At 35.7% G+C, this 23,603-nt stretch overlaps 1 protein-coding gene and 1 long non-coding RNA gene across 2 annotated transcripts; both read left to right on the top strand.

The window, feature by feature from the left end:
* Nucleotides 1-5,357: 5,357 nt before the first annotated feature.
* Nucleotides 5,358-22,798, top strand: LOC127841935 (cell growth-regulating nucleolar protein-like). The gene is made up of 8 exons (XM_052371080.1): nt 5,358-5,395; nt 11,029-11,155; nt 11,516-11,636; nt 12,893-13,000; nt 13,475-13,570; nt 14,394-14,676; nt 18,201-18,382; nt 21,916-22,798. The coding sequence occupies exons 2-8, from the start codon at nt 11,031-11,033 to the stop codon at nt 22,054-22,056; spliced, it is 1,056 nt and encodes a 351-aa protein (XP_052227040.1). The 5' UTR covers nt 5,358-5,395; nt 11,029-11,030; the 3' UTR covers nt 22,057-22,798.
* Nucleotides 14,684-17,211, top strand: LOC127841937 (uncharacterized). Its single transcript, XR_008031439.1, has 2 exons — nt 14,684-16,270; nt 17,089-17,211. It is a non-coding gene; the product is annotated as an uncharacterized LOC127841937 (long non-coding RNA).
* Nucleotides 22,799-23,603: the final 805 nt, after the last annotated feature.

Genomic DNA, 23,603 nt, shown 5'->3' with positions numbered 1-23,603 from the left:
TAGCGAAGATGATAGAGATGACGTTGGCAGCGATGATGACAGAGATTAAGATGGTAGCGATGATGGTAGGGATGAAGATGAAAGCGATGATGATGAATGTGAAGATGTGGCGATGATTATAGAGCTGACGACGGTATCGATGATGATAGAGATGAAGACGGTAGCAGTTATGATAGAGGTGAAGACAATATTACATCAATGCCACTTGCTACGACGTTATTTTGAATATTTTTTGTGCATGTGGTTGGATTTTTTTGCGTAATAAACATTCATTGTTACGCTTAAGGTTGTAGACTAAATGATGATGTTGTCTCCTTGAGATAAATCCAAGGACTGCACGTGATTCGTTTGTACATGTAAATATCTTTATTAATCTTGCATCCCTAGTTTGCGATACATAAAAGAATAAGAACAACCTTTGAAACAATTCAATTTTGTTTATTTTAAATAAATAAATTTCAATTTAAAAAAACGTAAATAAAGTATGAATCCATAAAACGTGTGCATTACATATTCAATTATATGTACGTTTATATGTAAAGCATGAACAAATACTCACAAATACAACATGTGATGTATGTATCTCAATATTAACGTATTCACGAGCCATCGTTACAAGCAAAGGCAAAGACACTAACATTAGTATTTTGCGATAACTAGAAGCATTAGAGCCGCTTTTTCGAAAGCCGTTGCATAATGCATTTTAGTGTCGCTAAATGTGTCTCTATTATTGGCGAAAATCTAGTTTAAGCGGAAAGTGTCCTCCCAGATAAGCAGGTGCGGACTGCACAGGCTAGACTTAGACGTCACTTTTGTATAAGCATTAATCCCTGTTTTCCTAAAACGGGTCTCATTAGATCTACCATGAAGTAAAAATGATCCGTTATGTATCACACACAGCGTCTTATTAATACAAGTTGAACATATACACAAGTAAATAAATAGCAGTTCGTTTACATTTACAAGAGCACTGCGCTAAACATTACGTTCAATACTACACAACATCACAGGCTACAAACATGATGCTTTAGGTACAAAATACGTCGATTGAACATCATTACAATACATCCAAAACGGAAGCACATCCGTGATCCGCACACAAAATCGTTTCTTATCACGCGACCTCGATTCCAGTGGTTTGAAAAGCTGGAACACATGCAACTCTGACTCCCGGAAGTCGACCGTCCATCGTGAGTCTAGTCTCAGCCAGTCTCGGACCAGTCACTTGATATGACAGAGGAAATATGGTTGTTTTTCAATAGTTCTCCTAAGCGGTTTACAGAGCTTTAGGGTTCCGTACGAGACACATTCGAGCGGCGCTTTAGGAACATGGGGGTTAATGAATCTGCGTAAATTGGCGTCCCAGATTAGCCTATGCAGTCCGCACAGGCTAATTAGGGACGATACTTTCAACCTCAATTGGATTTTCGCTAAGAAGACACTTACTTGCAACAAAAAGTACCACTTAAGCGAAAAGCCTCGTCCCAGATTTGCCTGCTTGGACTGCAGGGGCTTATCTGGGACGACATTTTACGAACATACATTACGCCCCATTTTCCCAGATCGACGCTCAAATGTTTCAAATTCATTTAACCCAGTTTTTCAAAAGCGCAACTCAAATTTGCCACATGCATTAAGACCCGTTTTCCAAGAGCGCCGCTCACATGTGTCACATGCCAAATATGCAGATTAAATCCTATATACCTAGCAAAAGATATCTTCAACGATAGACTTATACGTCACATTGAACTAGAAGGCCAATGCCTCGGATATATCCCTGATGCATACAGGATACTACAAAAGTAGGACTTAATGAACGTCTTACGCTCATACGTCCAGGATGGAAATTTCCCCACAAAGCGAAAATGGAAAAAAAAAATAGTTGAGCGAAAAGTCGTAATGAACATAAAGAACGAAATACAGAGTCGCATCAATGACAAGGATCAATGGGGAGTAACTGTGCATGTAATAGACTCCAATAATTACTCCCCTTTATGGAGAGTTGTAAAAGACAATCCAAAAATAATTAACGTGTGCAAAACAATATTGAATAGCATAGGTATGTTTGTGTCTAGACAGTATGTGCGAAAATGCAGATATTGTTGCCTGAAAACCGTTAATCTCGTAGTTAATAAGTTGTATTATTTGTCACTTGCTAGAGGATAAGCGAAAACATTTATGGACAACTCTAATTGAATGCATCGGTATAACGGAATGTTCGCGCTTTATCCACTTAAATGGCTTAGAACAAAGAGCATCGTTGCTGAAAATGATATCTGAAACTTTTGACTCATATTTTGTGCATTTTAAATTGTGCAAGGCTGCTGTTTGCATCCTGAACTAGTGTTAGACGCTCTGAGCCAGGTTTTGTGGTGTTTTGTTTGTTTTTTTACACATATGTTGACATGTCGATCCAATCTATGTTAGTGTATCTTAACACTATATACCAGTGGAAGGCAAAACCTATGACATTTATTAAGTATATTCGTCTATTATGTCTTTATTTTCGTTTTCGCTTTAAGACATATCCTCGACGAATAAGTTACACTGAAAAAAGGTGATTTGTATTATTATTTCAATGTGATTATTTTCCTTAGGGATTAACAATTATGTATCATCTATATATAATCTAGTTATGTTATACTTATCTTTGTAAATAATCTAATGGCTGTATTGAGTTGTTTCATTTTTGATCTCTTGTATGTGTAATATACTCGATTGTTCTTCCTTGCTTGTATTATATGTTATGCTCTTCATGAATGGAGGAAAATAAAAGTCTTTCTATCTACCCGTTTTTGCTCAGCGCGGCTGATTTAAAAGGTCCCATTTCCTACCATTTCATGATGTCTTTAAGATAATGTAAAGAGAACACAATAAATTTGGTGTTTATCAAGTAAGCTATTGATTTTGATGCTAAAAATCACAAATCACAAAAAAATTGATCGAAACTAATGTGGTCAACTGGGTTCGCCAAAATGAGTCATTGAAGATGACGACCGATGGATGACTACGACACAGGACAGCGAAGAGTGCGAAAGCGATGGCAAAGAATGATGGAACTGAAATTAAAGTCTTACGCTTTATACGTGTATACAGAATGCATTCCTTTAGGAAATATTGTAATCAGTGCCAGATTAAGCACCGTAGATGCCCATAGGCACGGAAACTTGTGGGACCCGGCCGACGGAATTTCGTTACAAAAAGTAACTCTGAAATGAAGTAACGTCAAACAAGATTACATATGCAATCATTTATCTGTTATATAAATACGGTGTTTACACGCAAATGATGAGTTCTTTAGTACCGCGAGAATACCGTGTCGCATGCTCTTTAAGTCAGTTTTTTTTCATTTCGTGACGGTCTCATGGGGCCCCTAAAAGTCGCGGGGCCGATAGCCAGTTGCCTACTATGATTAATGAGAATCAAGACTGTTGGTTGTGATGTATACATGTTTGCATTATAATGTAGAAATGCATTATAAATACCATAGTTGTTTGAAGGCCTCATTGAAAATAAGATTGCCATTTTTAAACTGTTTGCATGACTTTGTATCAATGTGTTGTCTTAATGAGTAACCTTCGGAAAATAAAGAGATTATTATTATTATTATTATTATTATTATTATTATTATTATTATTATTATTATTATTATTATTATTATGTCTAATATTTGTTATGACCAGCGGGTAGTTATCGCCTGTGAGAAGTGTAAGAACAAGTTAGTGTCTTAAAAAATAATGTTGGTGGTGGTTGTGTCTGATGTTTGGCACGACCAGCTGATACGGGAATGCTATCACCCAAATATAAATCGCTGTCCTGTATATTGGAAGCGCGTTTGGTTTTTGCTTCGAGAGGTCCCGGGGTTTCGACCCAATGACATGCACATTTGTTTTATTGTATATATTTTCCCGTTTATTTATTCTGCTGAATTAGTCCATATATGTGCTATATTCCTCTTGAGTCGCGGGTTATTTTCATGAAAGATGTAACACCACAAATATTAGTCAAATAAAGGACCATGAGTCATTATAATCCTTATAATTAACCTTTGGTCTGTATAATTGTTCCGTTTTTCAAATGCGTATATCGTCTTTTAAATCAAAATAATCGTTTTTGGTGACAGTGCCAATCCGCCATCTTGAAATCATTGGTTATTCTTGAGCCGTTTTTATTGGCTGTTCCAAATTCAAGATTTGCATGCCATAGATAGCGTTAAAACTGACTTTGCATGAGAGATGCTGTCCGGCTATCGCAGTGGTCGGTACACTCGCTTTTCACATAGGCGATTCGGGTTCGATTCCAGTTCCAGTAAGCATGTGAGTTTGGTTGGTGGTCACCATACCGGACAGGTGGGGTTTCTTCCTGGTAATCCGATGTTCCTCTGCAACAAAAGACCATATTCAAATTGAAAAATAGTTCAGTAACACAAGAAAAAGCTAGAAATTGCAGCTATAATTCAAAATTCACCTCAACTTCCGTTAGTCTAGAAATTTAATCAGGTAGGAGTGTTGTGCCAAACTCCGGGTCCAACCATAATTTAGCCTCTGGCTCGGAAAGGACCTCATATACTTTAAATTACACAAATTGCATGGGGTATTTCATGTAACAAAATGTCAACAGAAGATGACGCATGAAAAATAATCATGAATAAACTAGTTTGCCGTACTTAGAATAACATTATATAAAGGAGATATTACGGCTCGATTGGTCATTGTCGGATCGGGTACTACTTACATGTATCCCGGGAACGGTAAATATACTTAAACGTACCCGGGAATGTTAACGCTTAATCGGTCGTTGTCGGCATTTTTTTTAAAACTCATTATGTTCACATTTATGTCAAATTTTCTGTTGAATGGCCTCTATATTATCGAAACTCATACTCAAAAAGCATGTTGATGCAGTTTTTAAGAGAAGTTTGTTTAAGATAACTCAGATACAGTCTATAAATATCGACCGAGTACACGGGGTACATGTAATAAGTACCCGAGCGGACAATGACCAATCAAGCGGGAATATGTGATAAAAACATGAATGAATTAAAATATTTAAATACCTGTTTTTGACCAAACAAAATTCAGAAAAAAAACGATGGTGACTGTGTCAAAAAAAAACGTAACGACTACACCATGTGCGAATTTTCTATCAAGGGATTTCACGCGATCAATAATTACGACTCAACAAGCACGTACCATATAAGCTGTGTTAGGTACTATATAATAACATACAACATAATAAAATATGTCAACATGTCAACGAGTCCTTTTGATGGGTCATACATGTAGTTTATCCAACTTGAAATATGAAGAGTAAAGTGATACGTAACCGGTTAGAATGGTTGTTTGTAATCCCATATGGTTACCTCCCCTAGAAAGCAACACGACAGTAATTTGCGGTATGCTATTTTATTTACAACTTTTAATAAGCATAATATATTAGAAAGGCAAACTATTTAAACTTAAGTGAAGAGTAATACACTCTGTTTTCACAAAATTGTTTGGTATCTCTGAAGACAAATAATGATATCTAAAAATGTTAATTATCATGTAATTTCGCGAGCAGAGTTAACCACATTTTTAAGAATTCGTGTCGAATTATAAGAGAGTCAACAAAGAAAATCATTTGAAAGCGCAGTGATTGGTAGACGCACTTCTCACATAGGCCACTCAAGTTATATCCAGCTCCATGCGTGGTCATCTTACACTGTGATGGGACACTTTTTGTCGGCGCATAATGTAGCCTGTGCTGGAAGCACGGAGTGTATATTGATAGGAGATGAATCGAGTATTTGACCCTTACTGTAGTAAATTCAATCTTATGCAAATACTATTCATCCGATTTTATTGGTTTATACGTTATCTTGTTGCTTATTAATTCCTCTTTCAAAAAAATATAACTAAGTATATTCCAGTTGTTATTAATGGATTTATAGCGAGGTAAACACAAGAAATACACATTTTATGTTTTACCATCGCGCGTTTTAACGTGTTGGGGCTATCTATCTTTTACAATTAGTGTACAGCGAAGCGCCAAGGTAATACATTTTGGTGTACCCACTCACGTATTTTGTTAAATTATAGTTTCATTTCTCTGCCCATTTTGACAAATTATATATCATTAGAAAGCATACGTTACATAGTAAACAGATATATAAATATATATTAAGTTTTTCTTCTGATTTCGACAACCCGGCGAGTTATAACTTTAACTTTTGCAAATATCATACCGTTTTGGAGTTATAGAATCTAGATTTACGGTTGACATGTTCATACTTAATACCAATTTGTAGCCTTTATATTTGAAGTTCAGTTTTAAAAATTACATCTTGCTTAGGAGAATAGAATTCTGTATACGATAGAAAAAAAATTGTTTAAAAACAAAAGTAATTAAGGAATGAATGCGGAAAAATGTAGCGCGCGTTCCTAACGCACTGAACTGATGCTACGGTCTTGGCGATTATGCTTTTGTTTAGAAACCGGCCATTGAATTTCCTTTGCCATCTTATAATATTTTTTATGAAATATATTGTAGTATTTTGTTCATGAAAAATATCAATAAAGCTTATTATAAATGAAACTTAATAAATTAACGATTTCAGCTCTTGTTTATAACACAGAAAGGGTGTTAAATTTATGATGAAACAGCGTATATAGCGGACCCTCTCGATATTATTCGGCTTTGCATGCATACTTGAAATAAAATGGGTGTCAAAAACATTCATCGTTTGCTGTTTATTATCAACGAAGTAATTATGTATAATTATATGAAATGTTATTTACCTTTAATTATCAATTTATTAAAGATTGTTGAAAATCACAGTCGGTATTACGCGGGTCATTTCGTATTTTGACATCAGGGCATCATGTCCAACTATTCAAAATCAGATTTTTAGCTCATCTATTTTTTGAAAAAAAATTATGAGCTATTGTCATCACCTTGGCGTCGGCGTCGGCGTCCGGTTAAGTTTTGCGTTTAGGTCCACTTTTCTCAGAAAGTATCAATGCTATTGCATTCAAACTTGGTACACTTACTTACTATCATGAGGGGACTGGGCAGGCAAAGTTAGATAACTCTGGCGTGCATTTTGACTGAATTATGTGCCCTTTTTATACTTAGAAAATTGAAAATTTTGGTTAAGTTTTGCGTTTAGGTCCACTTTTTTCAGAAAGTATCAATGCTATTGCATTCAAACTTGGTACACTTACTTACTATCATGAGGGGACTGGGCAGGCAAAGTTAGATAACTCTGGCGTGCATTTTGACAGAATTATGTGCCCTTTTTATACTTAGAAAATTGAAAAGTTTTTTGTTAAGGTCCATTTTATTCCTTAAGTATCAAAGCTATTGCTTTCATACTTGCAACACTTACTAACTACCGTAAGGGGACTGTGCAGGCAAAGTTATGTAACTCTGACTGGCATTTGGACGGAATTATGGGCCCTTTATACTTAGAAAATTGAAAGTTTGGTTAAGTTTTGTGTTTTGGTCCACTTTACCCCTAAAGTATCATAGATATTGCTTTCATACTTGGAACACTCGCAAACTATCATAAGGGTACAGTAAAAGGACAAGTTGCATAACTCTGGATGTCATTTTTACGGAATTATGGCCCTTTTTTGACTTAGTAACTTTGAATATATGGTTAAATTTTGTGTTTCGATCCACTTTACTTCTTAAGTATCAAGGCTATTGCTTTCAAACTTCATATACTTTCATGCTATCATGAGGTTACTGTACCTGGCAAGTTGAATTTTACCTTGACCTTTGAATGACCTTGACTCTCAAGGTCAAATTATTAAATTTCTCTAAAATTGCCATAACTTCTTTATTTATGATTAGATTTGATTGATACTTTGACAAAACTACTCTTACCTGACATACCACAATAGACTCCACCCAAACCATCGCCCGTGCCCCCCCCCCCAACCCCCCCCCCCTATTTTTTTTTTTTTTTTTTTTTTTTAAGATCATCATATGACCACCACACCCTCACACTATACCCCCCCACCCCACCCCCTCCCCAATTTTTTTTTTTAAACGGTTAAAAAACAAAACTATTTATTTTGATTATTTTATGTTTGAAATACCATCCAACCATCGCACCATCGCACCCAAGAATCCCCCCTCCCCCCACCCGAATCCCCCCCCCTATTTTTTTTTTTTTTTTTTTTTAAGATCATCTCACAAATTACCACCACACCCTCACACTATACCCCCCCACCTCACCCCCCCTATTTTTTTTTTATGAAACGGTTAAAAAACACAAATATTTATTTTTATTATTTTATGTTTGAAATACCGTCCAACCATCGCACCCAAGAATCCCCCCCCCCCCCCCACCCCCCCCCCCCCCCCCCCCCCCCCCGATTTTTTTTTTTCCTTTTTTTCGCATTTTTGGAAGAAAATGTAATAAATGTCCACACCCCCACACAATGCACCGCTCTTCACTCCACCCCTCCCTCCTTTGTGATTGAAAATGAGAGTCCCTTCACCTTTAAAAAGAAAATAGATGAGCGGTCTGCACCCGCAAGGCGGTGCTCTTGTTTTCACTGGGACGATGACGGCTTGGATATAGACAGGCAGACAGATAGTTTATTCAGACTTATACAACAGTACATCGTCTTCAACTCAAATGTATACATTATTTTTAGACGAATTGTTAGGTGATTACACATATAGCAGTGATGATTCTGAGAATGTTGCCATGTTTCTTATCCGTGTAATCTAGAGTCCGTGGTTTGAGCATTTTTATAGCGGTGTTCAATAAAAGATATCTCAATAATCTTGTTTATTGATAGATCTGTGGTTTTATTGCCCCTGTGTTCAGCACAAACCAATTATCTTGTTATGATCAGATACTGTGCCGACCAATACTAAATAACACTATGATGTCATACGCCACAGCAGGGACCTATACTTGTATATTGGTCCCTAACCACAGGTGACAATGTCTGGTCAGTTTACACTTTTTATGATAGCTCCATGTCTTCTCGTGGTATTAGTGGTCATTTCTTGGAGTAATGTAACGCCAAATACTCAATTTTGCGTTTATAAGATATGTAGCGTATTGAAAACATTTATAGTCATCTGCCCATACAGATTGCCATAAACTACATACCGTATAGATGTTAGCCAGCTTAATCATAATAATTATAAGTGCCTAATACCTATACATGTACATTTTAAACATTTAAAAAATCGAATACTTAACATTTAACGTATTTAGAGGGTACCGGTAAAAACTCCGTCATTTCGTAGTCCTATAAAGAGTTATGGTAGTGTACGGAACAACATGATTAAAAACAGCATTCTCATTTGACCACAACGGGGTTAAATAATCTTTCCGAATAATACAAATAATACAGAGTTATAATTTAGAATTCTATATATTTATAACTCTGATAACTTATAAAGATATTTCAATATACATGCATAGACAGTTGACTGTGATTTTCAAGAATCTTTAAATAATTTTAATTGATTGATAATTTATGGTTTATAACCTTTCATATAATTTTACATAATTACCTTTTTGATAATAAACAACAAACGATAAATGTTTTGACACCCATTATATTTGAAGTATGCATAGCCGAAAAATATCAAGAGGGTCCGCTATATACGCTGTTTCATCATAAAATTAACACCCTTTCTGTGTTATAATCAAGAGCTGAAATCGTTAATTTATTAAGCTTCATTAATACTTAGCTTTATTGATATGTCTCTAGAACAAAATATTTCAATATATTCCATAAAAAAATATAATATAATCATGGCAAAGGAAATTCAATGGCCGGTATCTAAACAAAAGCATAATCGCCAAGACCGTAGCATCAGTTCGGTTTGTTAGGACCGCGCGCTACTTTTTTCCGCCTTCATTCCTTACTTGCTTTCATTTTTAAACCATTTTTTTTCTATCATATACAGAATTCTATTCTCCTAAGCAAGATGTTATTTTTAAAACTGAACTCCAAATATAAACGCTACAAATCGGTATAAAGTACGAACATGTCAACCGTAAATCTAGATTCTAAAACTCCAAAACGGTATGATATTTGCAAAAGTTTAAGTTATAACTCGCCGGGCTTCCGAAATCAGAAGAAAAACTTAATATATATTTACATATCTGAAAACTTCGTTATGTTAGCTTTCTAATGATATATAATTTGTCAAAATCGGCCTAAAAATGAAATTATAATTTAACAAAATACGTGAGTGGGTACATCAAATGTATGACCTCGGCGCTTCGATAAAAGATCGATGGTTACGACACGGTCACGTGACTTAGACATAACAAGATATTTGGCGTAACGGTCCCGTTTCTTATCCGTGTAATCTAGAGTCCTTGCTGGAAGGAACCCCCAACATTAGAAATGTTTTGTAATAATGCCAATGGGTAACTCTATACGATACTATAAAGCAATCAGATTTGTTTTTTTAATGCTTAGGTTAGTAGCTGTCCAGACTCACAACAAAATACTTTAATATGGAAATAGAATAAACTATTTGACCTGCAAATGCACATTGTGTGAGTTTTGGGTGACCATGTACCTGCTTGAACCTCAAGTCCTATGCTTTGTACTTATTGTTTCACTGTGGTGCACCCAATTTTATTCATTTGTCACATGTCTATTAAATGTAGTAATATGGTCTTTGCCTTCAAGACAGGGCCTTGTAGTGGGGATAAGAATGAACCAATTCGCAATCTAACAATATTCATTTGTCCTTTGGAATGAGCACCCTTATTGATGCTTCTTTTGTAGAATTTGTAAAACATTGAAATGTGAAACATGGTCAGGTTACTTTTGGCTTCCATGCTCCTAATCAAATGAAATTTAAGTCAAATCTTAATATCACATTGGGATTGATGAAATTTTGTCTGCTAAGCTATTTTGAATTTCCCACAGTCAAGTCCCGGTCTGAGAGGATTCTTAAAATCTCTTAAAACACCAGTCCAATATTACTAAATCAGACACAAGAATGTTTATGTATTCAAGCACTTTACTGTCCAACTCTTTACTCTTCCAGCAATGGTTGTGTTTAACTGCAACGCTTGTGGAGAGGCGCTAAAGAAGAATCAAGTGGAGAAACACTACATGACAAAGTGCAGGAGCTGCAATGTACTTTCTTGTATTGACTGTGGAAAAGACTTCTGGTAATTATACTGCTGTCTATTTTATACTTATTATGGTCAATTTAATATCTATGCAGCATATAATTATATACATATATCATTGCTGTTCTAAGTGTTAAAATTATGCTATCAAACAATTTAATACTTTGGGTAAAAGGTTTGAAAGAAATTAGCAGAAATTGTTTACTCAGTATAATGATTATTTCTCCAAACTCTAATACAAATTGTTTAATGATTTTACATTCATCGGTGTCAGTTTGCAAGTCGGTTTTTACTTTTGACTTAACTTCACTCAGAACAGTGCTTTTAATATATGTTTAAAGTTAAATAGAAATAACAGCATTTGTATATGGGTTATAACTTGTATAATTACATTTCTAGGGGCAATGATTATGAGCAGCATACAAAGTGTATCTCAGAGGAGGAGAAATACTCTGGCAAGAACTTTGTACCAAAGCCTGGACAAAACAAGAATGAGGTCAAGCAATTACAGTGGCTACAGGTATGCATCAAGTGACATGCACCTTGCTAAAACACAAGTTTGACAACTGGAGAACACAATTTATATCTTGCGCTATAAACTCTGTCAGAAGAAGACAAAATGTTAAGTTATTTTCTTCTTTTTTAATTGTGACAACAGTAAGATTTTGCCTTATTTTTAAAAGCAGCAATAACCCAACAAAATTTTATGTGGACAAGTATTTTAAGAAAACTATAATATATATTTGCATAAATGCAAATTACCAATACATTATAATTAATGCTTTCAATGTACACCATAGCTGATTGCAGTAGCCACGTTTACTATCCCATTGTTATCTGCAGTTTTCAAGTTTACTATCTCATTGTTATTAGCAGCATTCAAGATTACAATCCCATTGTTAACTGCAGTAGTCAAGTTTACAATACCATCGTTAACTGCAGTAGTCAAGTTAACAATTCCATCCTTAACTGCAGTAGTGAAGTTTACTATCTCATTTTTAACTGCAGTAGTCAAGTTTACAATCTTATTGTTTACTGCAGTACTCAAATTTACTATCACAGTGCTTTCTGCAGTAGTCAAGTTTACTATCCTATTTCTAACTGCAGTATTCAATTTTACTATCTTATTGTTTACTGCAGTACTCAAGTTTACTATCCCATTGCTTTCTGCAGTAGTCAAGTTAACAATCCTATTATTAGCTCGGCTGTTTTCGGAGAAAACCCAATATTTCATAGCCAGCTCGCCTTCGTTGTGCTAAAACCTTTACATTGGCTCTAAAATCAAATAGCTTCCACCTACAACTTTGAAACTTCATATGTGGATGCACCTTGATGATTTCTACACGCCACACCCATTTTGGGGTCACTAGGTCACTGTGACCTCTAAAAAAACCAAAAAACTCTGGCATCTTTTATTTATTTAAAAATGCACCCACCGCCGAGCGTTGGCACCTGTTATGCGGTGCTCTTGTTACTAACTGCAGTCTTTTTTACTGTTCAATTGTTAGTATTCTAGTTTACTTTCCCATTATTAAATGCATTATTCAAATTTACTATTCAAATGTTAACTGCAGTATTCAAGTCTACTATCATGTTGTTATCTGCAGTATTTTAGTTTTGTGTCCAATTGTTAACTACAGTATCTATCCCATTGGCATTGGTAATTGCAGTGTTTAAGTTTTCTATCCAATTGTTAATTGCAGTGTTTAAGTTTTCTATCCAATTGTTAATTGCACTATTCAAGTTAACTATCCAATTGTTTTTCCACTTTGTTAGCAAGTTCAGTTGGCGATAGACAAGGCGAAGACGAACCCACAACTGAGGGATCTCCTTGTCCGACTGAGGGACTACCCCAACATACCCAGGAAACAGAACAAGTTCATAGTACGTATTCGTGGATGGCAGGAGCTTTTCTAAGAAAACTTCTATGTGTTCTGTACACTAAGTATTGAAGGAACAAGAGTTGGCGGCCATGGCGAAAATATTAGTTATCTAATCTTGATATACTGCTCATCATGTCTCGTACTTCTATGTAATGAAATATTTTTAATTAATGCATTTATTTCAACTCTTCAAGCCAGTGTAAATCCACGACTTAGAATAACCTTTAACACAAAGGCAGACCAGAATGATTTCTTTGCCTCTTCAATGAATGCCACACCTTCTGTTCTTACTTCTAACACAGTTAAAATTATCACATAGTGGCTGGTATAAACATTACATTTGTGTTGTTCAATGGAACATGTAGATTGATAAACAAAAAGAAATAATAAATTTGTCAATTAAATACACAAAAGCCTTCAATTGCAAGTTAATGTATGTATGGCTATGTGTACTTATGTGCTTCTTGCTTTTCAGAACTTCCTGGCAAACAGCATCAAGTGTCGAAACCCTAAAGTCTGCAATGAAGCATGGAAAGTACTGATGGAAAATGTTGAAATGCCTCCTAAACCGGTACGTTTGTAAGCCTTGCCCACTCAAAAGCATAGACAAATGGCTATATGCAAAAAGCACGCAACAAGAACAGCCTGAAAGTAACTTGCAGCTCTTCAGGTTTTATGCTGTTTGCTGCTCAGAAATATTTTATGGTTGGAAATGAAGCATTTTAACTGAATCAATTAATTAAGGTATTAATTTTAATTTCATTGTCATGGTTTAACAAACAGGTTAAAAATGCATGTATGTGTGGTAAGTTTTTAAGAAGTTCCATTGTTTTTGTACATGTCCTGTTTTCAATGTTCCATTAAAATGTAATATCTGAATTTACCAGTAAGCATTTAATCATTACATACTTGTTTGTTTGATCATAACCAAGGTCAGCAATGTTCTGTATCACCAGTGAAATTATGTAAGATTAGGGTCTCAACTAAAATACCTAGTGTGTAAACAAACTTGTTTCAATTTGACCTACCCAGGATTGACCAAGTTTTGGACTCGCATAACCCAGATTTAAACTCCAAGATATTATTTGACAGATATTATCATTTCCCCCATAAGAAGCAAAGTGAATATGGTAAGAAAGGTCTTTAATTAAATGTAGCTTTCTAAGGGACTACAAATGGGTCAAAATATGTATCTAAGTGGTAAAGAGGTCAGGTAATTCATGCAGCTGGTATGTGTTGACATGTTCAATGCTGACAACAGTCTCAAGGCTTGCTATGCCCTTTGAACTTCCTATTGACAAATGGGCCAGCCCTAAATTATGTCTAATTGAATTGTCTCATTCATTAATCCTTTGTAGAAAATAACGCATATTATAACCAGAATTTAATTTAAGGCGGAGAATGGAGTGAACAGCAAGGAGTCAGCAGCTAATTCAGAAACAAAGACTGCAGACGTAGTGTCAGAAACCAGCTCCAGTGCAGGGCGAGTAAATGCTGTAAATGGGGAAACAACTGAAATTGACACACACAAATTAAGCAAAAGAGAGAAAAAAGAGGAAAGAAAAATGAAAGCCCATAAGAATGAGAAAAAGGAAAAATTTGTGGAGACAAACAATGAAATAAAAGAAACAAGCAAAAAAGGAAAAAAACGAAAGAAGGATGCACTGGAAGACGATGGTATGAACATTTTTTACCAGGTTTTCAACAAGTTGGAATCATGTTCATGAGATATTGGCTATGGAAGGCAGGTGGTAGGGCAGTTGGTTTCAATAACTTAAGTTTGCATCAACCAATCAAGCTTGCATTGAGTCTAGCATGGGATGGAATTTGAGGCATGTGTTGTGAAAGGGTAACTGTTTCTAAAAATAGAAAAACAGAAAATTTAATAAGTGCATAATCATTCAGTAAATCTTATGCAAATTGATAGATGTTTTTTTTTCTTTATGCAAATGATGTCATATATGATCGTATTGCCTTAAGATTTGGTTATGAATATAATTATGATATTTATTTTTAGCTCACCTGAGCGATAGCTCGGGGTGAGCTATTGTGATCACTCAGCGTCCGGCGTCCGTCCGTCTGTCTGTAAACAATTTGTAAACATCTTCTACTAAACCATTGAGCCAATTTCAACTAAATTTCATGTGGAGCATCCCTAGGTCATGGGACAAAAGAATTGTTAAAAAAAAATTGATCACATAACCAAGATGGCCGCCATGACCATATATGGTAAAAACCTTAAAAAAACTTCTTGTCAGAAACCGCTCATCAGATTTTCAAAAAATTTCACAGGGATGACCTTTGAAGGCTCCCCTGAAAAAGTTGTTCAAAGAAATTTGATTCGTCAAAAAACATGGCCACAGGAACTCGTTGAACTTTGCATGTTTATTCGTTTTTGCCTATTTTGTGAAAACTTTCAAAAATCTTCCACATTTTTTGTCTGATTCTTTCCAAATTTGCACAGTGTCTTTATATCAATGAGGACACGAACCCTACAAAAAAATTAGCATTATTGGTCCATGAAGTACAGAATTACCTCCCCTTGAATTGAGAAAATGGTGTTTATGCAATAAAGTCCAAATTTGTCATCCAATTCTTTCCAAACTTGTTTATATATCAGATTAAAGAGAATAAAATTTTCTTTATTATGGTTTTTCTTTCATGAAAATCCATAAAGGATAAGTGTTGTTAATCGTTGCTTAATTAATGAACAATGCGAATTATCGGTATTGATTTTTTTTCCTGACATGCCGTCCCAGATATTTACCGCTTTCAGCTTTAGACTGTGCATCAATACATCGCCGTGTTATTGACCTGAAAAATTCATACGCAGTCGGCATTAACACCGGTCATCGAGACAAATTACTGATGTGAAAACAAATCATACATCGTAGAGGATTAAATAAACAATTACATCTGATTAAAGATTAAAGATTGCTGCCGATTTAAATCAATTTGAGTACTTTTTGCATATATTTGATGCCGAATGGGAAGCTGTGTTTAGACTTAAGTTGAGAAAAATGGCAACGAGATAAATGCCTGTTGGTAGCTAAAGAAACTTCAGCGTACAGTTTATAATGGGTGGCCATTCCCCGCTGTAGTCTACGGGCGGGTAGTGAACTGGTTGAGAAAAGTGGAAGCTTGTGGAAAAGCGGTTTGAGAAGTTTGTAAGAAAACCCTGAATTATCAGTCTTGTGGGAAGAAGGCATTGCGTCTCCACGCAGAGGGCCCTTATCACATAAAGAATATAAGAACCATCAAGACCAACCAGGTAGGGTTTTTATTTTTTTAAACTAACACCCCGAATTTGGTCGTATTTTCTGTTGCTAAAGTTTACTGTTTAGGTTGTTTTGCATCAAAAATCGGCAAGATAGATCTAGCAAATTTGCCAATTTTTTTTATTAATAACGTATGATTCATTGATTGTGAGCTTTTAAAACATTTTGACCTTTGAATAAAGCATAAATCAGGAAAAGAATTTTAACAGTAATTGAAAATACGATCAAATACGCCATTTTTGCTGACTGGGACAGGTCTTTTTTAGTTAAATAAAATGTTTTATTGTCCCCAACATATGAGCCCAGCAGCAAGAAATGTTGTTTTTTTTTACTTTTTGTAAAACAAATATGGGCAACCTACCGTAATCCAAATTCGCCGACACCTTAATTCGACGATGTTCTATTTTTATCGATTAAATGGATGATTATTGTCTTGGAATCATTTCAAAGTAATACAGCCGAGTTTAAAATTATTATTTTGTGCTATTAAACATTCATTATTTCTTAAATTATTTGCTAAATATTGCTTCATGTAACCGTTACATCGTCAAATTTGGGTCACACCAGGATACAAATATTTAGCATTCAAACAACGATTGGGATAAAAACTAGGGGAACCCATGCTGAAATTTTCAATTTTAACTGTTTAGCAGAAGCCACCATACCCAATTTTCTTAGGTGTATTGGGAGGCTTCTGGCAGCATGATTCTGTGAATATAAATGGTGACATTTGATTCTGCATTAATTAAACATGTATTATTGACTTTTTTAAAGTATGTGTGAAAAATATAATTTGTAACCACTGTTACAGGTTTTATCTGGTTCTTCAAAAGCAACACCTGCAGTCGAGTCCATGCCAGACAGAGGGTGCATGTGAATGAATTGCCTTTTGACTAACTTTGTGTTCTTTATCAAATACATGAAGATTTTTAAATATATGTGTATGTTTTTTTTTTTAAGAAAATAGAATCACCAGAACAGGTACAGGCACCCTTTAAATGTGTCGAATCCAGAAGCTTCTGGGGGCCTCTGGCCCCCTTGTCCCCTGGACCCACCGAGGGCCCTGCGGCCCCCTGGCCCCCAGCTTTAAGTTCAGGATTTTCAAAATATCCAACTTTGACCCCTGCAAATGCTTTGCTAAAACTTTGGCTACAGTTTCTAAAATTTGGCTACACAAAATTCCATTTGGCTAAAATGTTGGCCACATAAATTTTTGGGCAAGAGGAGCCCTGTTTGGATTGTATTTGGGTCATCTGGGTTCAGCAACTAGGCACTTGGTCAAATAATAGAAAAACCTTGTGTAGACTATAGAGGTCACAGTTTTCATCAGATTTTATTGAAATAAAGTCAGAATGTTTGTCTTGTTAAAATCTGGATTGGGATTGACTTTGGGTCATCTAGGGTCAAAAACTAGGTCAGATTAAAAAAAACAACTTTTGTAGACAGTAGAGGTCACAGTTTTCATTAAATCTTTATGAAATTTGGCCAGAATATTAATCTTGATGAAATCTGGGTTGGGATTGTATTAGGGTCATCCTGGGGTCAAAAACTAGGTCAAATCATAGAAAAACTTTGTGAAGACAATAGGGGTCATAGTTTTCATATGATCTTAATGAAATATGGTCAGAATGTTTATCTTGATAATATCTGATTTTGGATCGTATATGGGTAATCTGGGGTCAAAAATTAGGTCACCGGGCAAATTCTAGTAAAACCTTGTGTTGATGAAAGAGGTCACAGTTTTCATCACGTCTTAATGAAATTTTGTCAGAATGTATTAATTAATGAAATTTGGCTTGGGATTGTATATGGGTCTAATAAAATTTAAGTTCATGAAGCAAGGTTAGTCAGGTGAGAGATTCAGGGCCATCATGGCCCTCTTGTTTAACTGAACTATCATTTTGAATATATATATTTTATCAGAAGAGGAAGAAGTGACATCACAAGACGACAGTAGGCTGGTTTCAGATGCTGAGATTGCTGAGGAGGAATCTAGTGAACCAGTCAGGAAAAAGTTCAAAACCAAGTTCAATTGGGCAGAGGTTATACTTGAGGTGGTGCAGTCAAAAGGAACAGAAATGAAGATGAAAAGATTAAAGAAGAAGGTACAAATATTTTTCATATTTTGATGGGGTGCATTTGTGGACGGTAAACATCAATGATGATGTGTTACAGAAATGTTTGCATTTTCTACCAGAGTACCTAGGACTGGCAAAATAATTGTGCAATTTTCAAGATTCGTATTCAAATAATTTCTCATCAAGATTAAATTATAGATGTGGCTTCAATAGTGGTAAAAAGGTATGTATAAGCTTACACATGGTGGCCTTAAGACAAACAATCTGACAAAAGTTTAATGAAGAACGAGCCATAAATGAGGCTTCTAATGTGGTAACAAGCTCCTTCTAAGATATATGTCACATATAATATTCTGTCCTGACCTAGATATTGTAAAGATGTGCATGTACATTCTGACCAAGTTTCATAAAGATGGAACAACAATGTGACCTTTAGAGTGGTTGTGTGGTAAAAGTTGACATGAGAAGCATCACACTGGGCAAAGACTGATCATAATAGCTCATATTGAGCCCTTCTCACAATTTACTGGTATTATTTTTTTTTCTTTTTCTGTGGCAATCTCAGGAACACTAGATCTGAAATAAAAGAAATCATGTATGCGGTATCGTTATATGGTGGACATGCGCATGTTAGGTTGTTCAGCTTCAGCTTTTAAGGCAGTGGTTGTCTTTTGAATCGTAATTTGTTTCCAAGCAAGGTACCGGGCACTGATAAAATTAATTGGATGAAATTTAGGTTAACACTCTTTCCAACACGATCTCTAGCACATACTGTATTTTGAAGATTGCTTTCAACCAGGCATAACTGTTTTTTTAAAAAGCTCTTGTTAATTATCGATTGTTTTACTCCTAAAATTCCTATATGGCCAACAGTGTTTACCCTGTGTACACATGAAAGAAATGAGCTGTGCTCTGTGAAAATAGGGTTTAATGCATGTGCGTAAAGTGTTGTCCCAGTCTACACAGGCTAATCAGGTACGACACTTTCTGCTTAAACAGGATTTTTGTTAAGAAGAGACAAATATCTTTAAACAACAAGGGCTGTTTGTAAAACATGCATGCCCCCCATATGGGCTGTCAGTTGTAGTGGCAGCCATTGTGTGAATCCGTTTTCTGTCACTGTGACCTTTGACCTAGTGACCTGAAAATCAATAGGGGTCATCTGCCAGTCATGATCAATGTGCCTATGAAGTTTCATTATCCTAGGCCTAATTATTCTTGAGTTATCATCAGGAAACCATTTTATTGTTTAAAGTCACTGTGACCTTGACCTTTGACCTAGTGACCTGAAAATTAGTAGGGGGTCATCTGCCAGTCATGATCAATGAACCTATGAATTTTCATGATCCTAGGCGTAAGCATTCTTTAGTTATCATCCGGAAACCATTTTACTATTTAGAGTCACTGTGACCTTTGACCTAGTGACCTGAAAATAGGGGTCATCTGCGAGTCATGATCAATGTACCTATGAAGTTTCATGATCCTAGGCGTAAGCGTTCTTGAGTTATCATCCTGAAACTATTTTACTGGTTCGAGTCACTGTGACCTTGACCTTTGACCTAGTGACCTGAAAATCAATAGGGGTCATCTGCGAGTCATGATCAATGTACCTATGAAGTTTCATGATCCTAGGCGTAAGCGTTCTTGAGTTATCATCCGGAAACCATCTGGTGGACGGACCGACCAACCGACATGAGCAAAACAATATACCCCCTCTTCTTTGAAGGGGGGGCATAAACATCATTAAAGCAGAAAGTGTCGTCCCTGATTAGCCTGTGCGGTCTGCACAGGCTGATCTGGGACGACACTTTACGCATATGCATTAAGCACCCTTTTCTCAGAGAACGGCCCAAATATAATGTGTGTATGCACTTTACAAGTTTCACATAGAAATCAATCTACTGGGGGCTAATTATTTGTGAAGAGCATTAATAAATCCATTTGCATCCATTGTTTCTAAGCCTATAAAGCTGAATTTGGCATATTTCTTTAAGACAGCTGCTAACTGATGACAGTTCTGCCATTTCTATTATTATAATAATAATATTATATTCTTACTTAAACTTATATTATAACATAATTATACCCCCATTACTGGTAATGGGGGCTATATAGGAGTCACTTTGTCGGTCTGCCCGAAATTTCATCCCATCTTCACCAAACTTGGTCACAAGTTGTATCTAGATGATGTCTAGGTCAAGTTCGAATATGGGTCATGCCAGGTCAAAAACTAGGTCACGGGGTCACTTTTGTGTTTTGAACCGAAAGTTTGTCCGCACCATAACTATGTCATTTATCGTTATATTTTAAAATGACTTGATACATTTGTTCACCATCATGGGACGATGTGTCAAATGAACAAAGTACGTTGATATCTCCAAGGTCAAGGTCACACTTGGGGTTCAAAGGTCACATGCTTGTCCGGGCCATAACTTTGTAATTAATTGTGAGATTTTAAAACCTTTTGGCAGATTTGTTCACCATCAGTGGACGGTGTGTCGCGCAAAAGAATTACGTCGATATCTTCAAGGTCAAGGTCACACTTTGAGTTCAACGATCATACATTAGCTTGTCTGGGCCATATTTATGTCATTCATTGTTAGATTTTAAAATCATTTGGCACATTTGTTCACCATAATTTAATGGTGTGTTGCGCGGAAGAATTAGGTCGATATCTCCAAGCTCAAGGTCACACTTAAAGTTCAAAGGTCAAAACTGGCCATAAATGAGCTTGTCTGGGCCATTACAATGTCGTTCATTGTGATATTTAAAAATCATTTGGCACATTTGTTCACCATCATTATACGGTGTGTCACGCGAAAGAATTACATCAATATCTCCAAGGTCAAGGTCAGACTTTGAGTTCAAAGGTCAAAAATGGAAATAACTGATCTTGTCTGGACCATAACTATGTCATTCATTGTGAGATTTTAAAATGACTCTGTACATTAATTTTGTTCACAGTCATCGGACGGCGTGTCATGGGAAGGAATTCAATAGTTCAAAGGTCAAAATGGCTGTAAATAATAAAGGCATAACAATTCTTAAAACTTGCCATAAATTACATTCTCTTGTTTTGTGAAGACATCATGCAAAATAGTCTTGTGTCAATGCGGCACGTGGGGGTATACGTCACGTCTGTGACAAAGCTCTAGTTTCTTATTTGTTGCTGAAAATCCATGAATAAACATTCATGCTAATTTGTTTATGGCTACTAAGCAACTGCATTGCTGAGCTAATAAATAAACCTTGTTCTGGGAAAATGTGGCTTAATGCATGTGCATAGTGTCGTTCCAGATTAGCGTATGAAACCCGTTCAGTCTAATCAGGGACTACACTTTCCGCTTAGACTAGATATTATCTAGAAGAGATTACCTTAAAACAAACTATAATAAAGGCAAAAAGTGTCAGCCCTGATTAGAAGGTCCGGACTGCATGGGCAAACCTGGTACAACTTTAACACAAACATGCATTAAGCCCCGTTTTCCCAGAAGGAAACATTAGTTGTCGATTATCAGACCAGGCTGCTGCATGTTACAATTGGTTTGTTACTATCATAGGTGCTGGCTGAGTACTTGTCACAAGGGTGCACGGAGAGGTCAGAAGAAAAACTGTGGGCCAAGTTTGACAAACGACTGAAGCGCCATCCAAACATTAAAATCCTTGGTGACAAAGTGAAGTTGATAAATATGAATGTGTGAAGGAATGTGTAAAATAAAACAATTATTGGATTTTGTGATGATATTTTGTTTTCTTTACAAGAGTATATTGCTTTAAAAAAACATGTACAGCTTTACAACCACATGTAAAAAGGGACTGTTATTTATGCAGCATGTTTAAAGAATGATTTTTTACAGTCCATAAATTACCTGGGTTTAGGGGGAATGTACATGAATACAATTTTAGTGCGTTAGATTGTACTTAAAATTATACGGATTTTTTTTTCCAAATACAATTGTTTTATGTCTACACTTCATTATTTTTAGCTCGGCTGTTTTCTGAGAAAACTGGAGGTATTGTCATAGCCAGTGTTGTTGGCCGTCCGTGTCATGCTAAAACCTTCACATTTTGTTAAGGTTTTGAACATTGGCTCTAAAATCAAAGTGCTTCAACCTACAACTTTGAAACTTCATCTGTAGCTGTAACTTGATTAGTTATACATGCCACACCCATTTTTGGGTCACTAGGTCAAAGGTTAAGGTCACTGTGACCTCTAAAAAAATATAATCTGACAAGCTTTCATTTATTCAAAACTGGACCCGCAGCAGAGCATGGCACCCGTTATGCGGTGCTCTTGTTACATTCATGCTGTTATAAGATTATTGAAAATAATGTTTGTCTAGTAGTAGTTTTAAGAAATTTTGAAATATTTGTATATTCATTATTGTTAATAATTTTGTTGGTTGTACATGGTTAACGATAATAAATTAATTTTTCAGCAAAGCCCATTCTATTATTACTTTTTAGATGATCACAATATGTTGTTTGTTATTAAAAGGTATAATTGAAATTTTATAGATTGGTTTGTGTGTTAAATGAAATCTTTGCAGTTTTTCAACGGTATTTCATATCACAGCAGTTAGTTTACAATCTCCTGGGGTATGCCAGTAATTGACAACTGCCCTACTAAAATCTTAGGTTGGGGGAGAATGGCAGTAGAAAAACAAGTTCATGATCTAGCTGCACACAAGCTATGTGGCTGGGCCGGAGATCAAACCAGCGATTCACAGATTTGTATCCCAGCGCTCCAACAACAGAGCTATGGACAGGTGTTAGGAAAACATGTTCCTATTTTATAGGCCAATTATATTAATTATTAATTATGTATTAATTTATGCATAAGTTTTGAAGTCTAATCTAAAACATGCTTTGTGTTTTGCTATTAGCTATAAGTAGGGCTGATTTCTTTCTCTGCTGCCATAAGGTTTTGGTCAAAAGTTTTGAAAATGGTCTTACAAATAGCTTTCTCTTGATTAGCAACTTTGACAGAGTCATTCATGCATTACCGATATGAGCTTTCCTTTATGCTTTAAAACTTTACGCACATGAATAAAGCCCCGTTTTTTTTTCAGAGGTAGCCTAATTATATAAATGTATGGGCCATTCTCTGTGAAAAAAGGGTTCAATGCATGTGTGTAAAGTGTCGTCCCAGATTAGCCTGGGCAGTCGGCACAGGCTAATCAGATATGACACTTTCCGTCTTAACTTTATTTTTACTAAGAGACTTTCTTGAAACGAAAAATATCAT

The sequence above is a fragment of the Dreissena polymorpha genome, chromosome 8, assembly GCF_020536995.1.
Source record: "Dreissena polymorpha isolate Duluth1 chromosome 8, UMN_Dpol_1.0, whole genome shotgun sequence".
NCBI classification, from domain to species: Eukaryota; Metazoa; Mollusca; class Bivalvia; order Myida; family Dreissenidae; genus Dreissena; species Dreissena polymorpha.
The sequence above is the reverse complement of the archived record's forward strand: the minus strand, read 5'-3'. Positions and strand labels throughout refer to the sequence as shown.

Coding starts and splice junctions, on each gene's coding strand:
- LOC127841935 (XM_052371080.1), top strand. CDS start 11,031: ATGGTTGTGTTTAACTGCAACGCTTGTGGAGAGGCGCTAAAGAAGAAT. Junction 13,001..13,474: donor GGAAACAGAACAAGTTCATA/GTACGTATTCGT, acceptor CTTGCTTTTCAG/AACTTCCTGGCAAACAGCAT. Junction 18,383..21,915: donor TGAAAAGATTAAAGAAGAAG/GTACAAATATTT, acceptor TTACTATCATAG/GTGCTGGCTGAGTACTTGTC.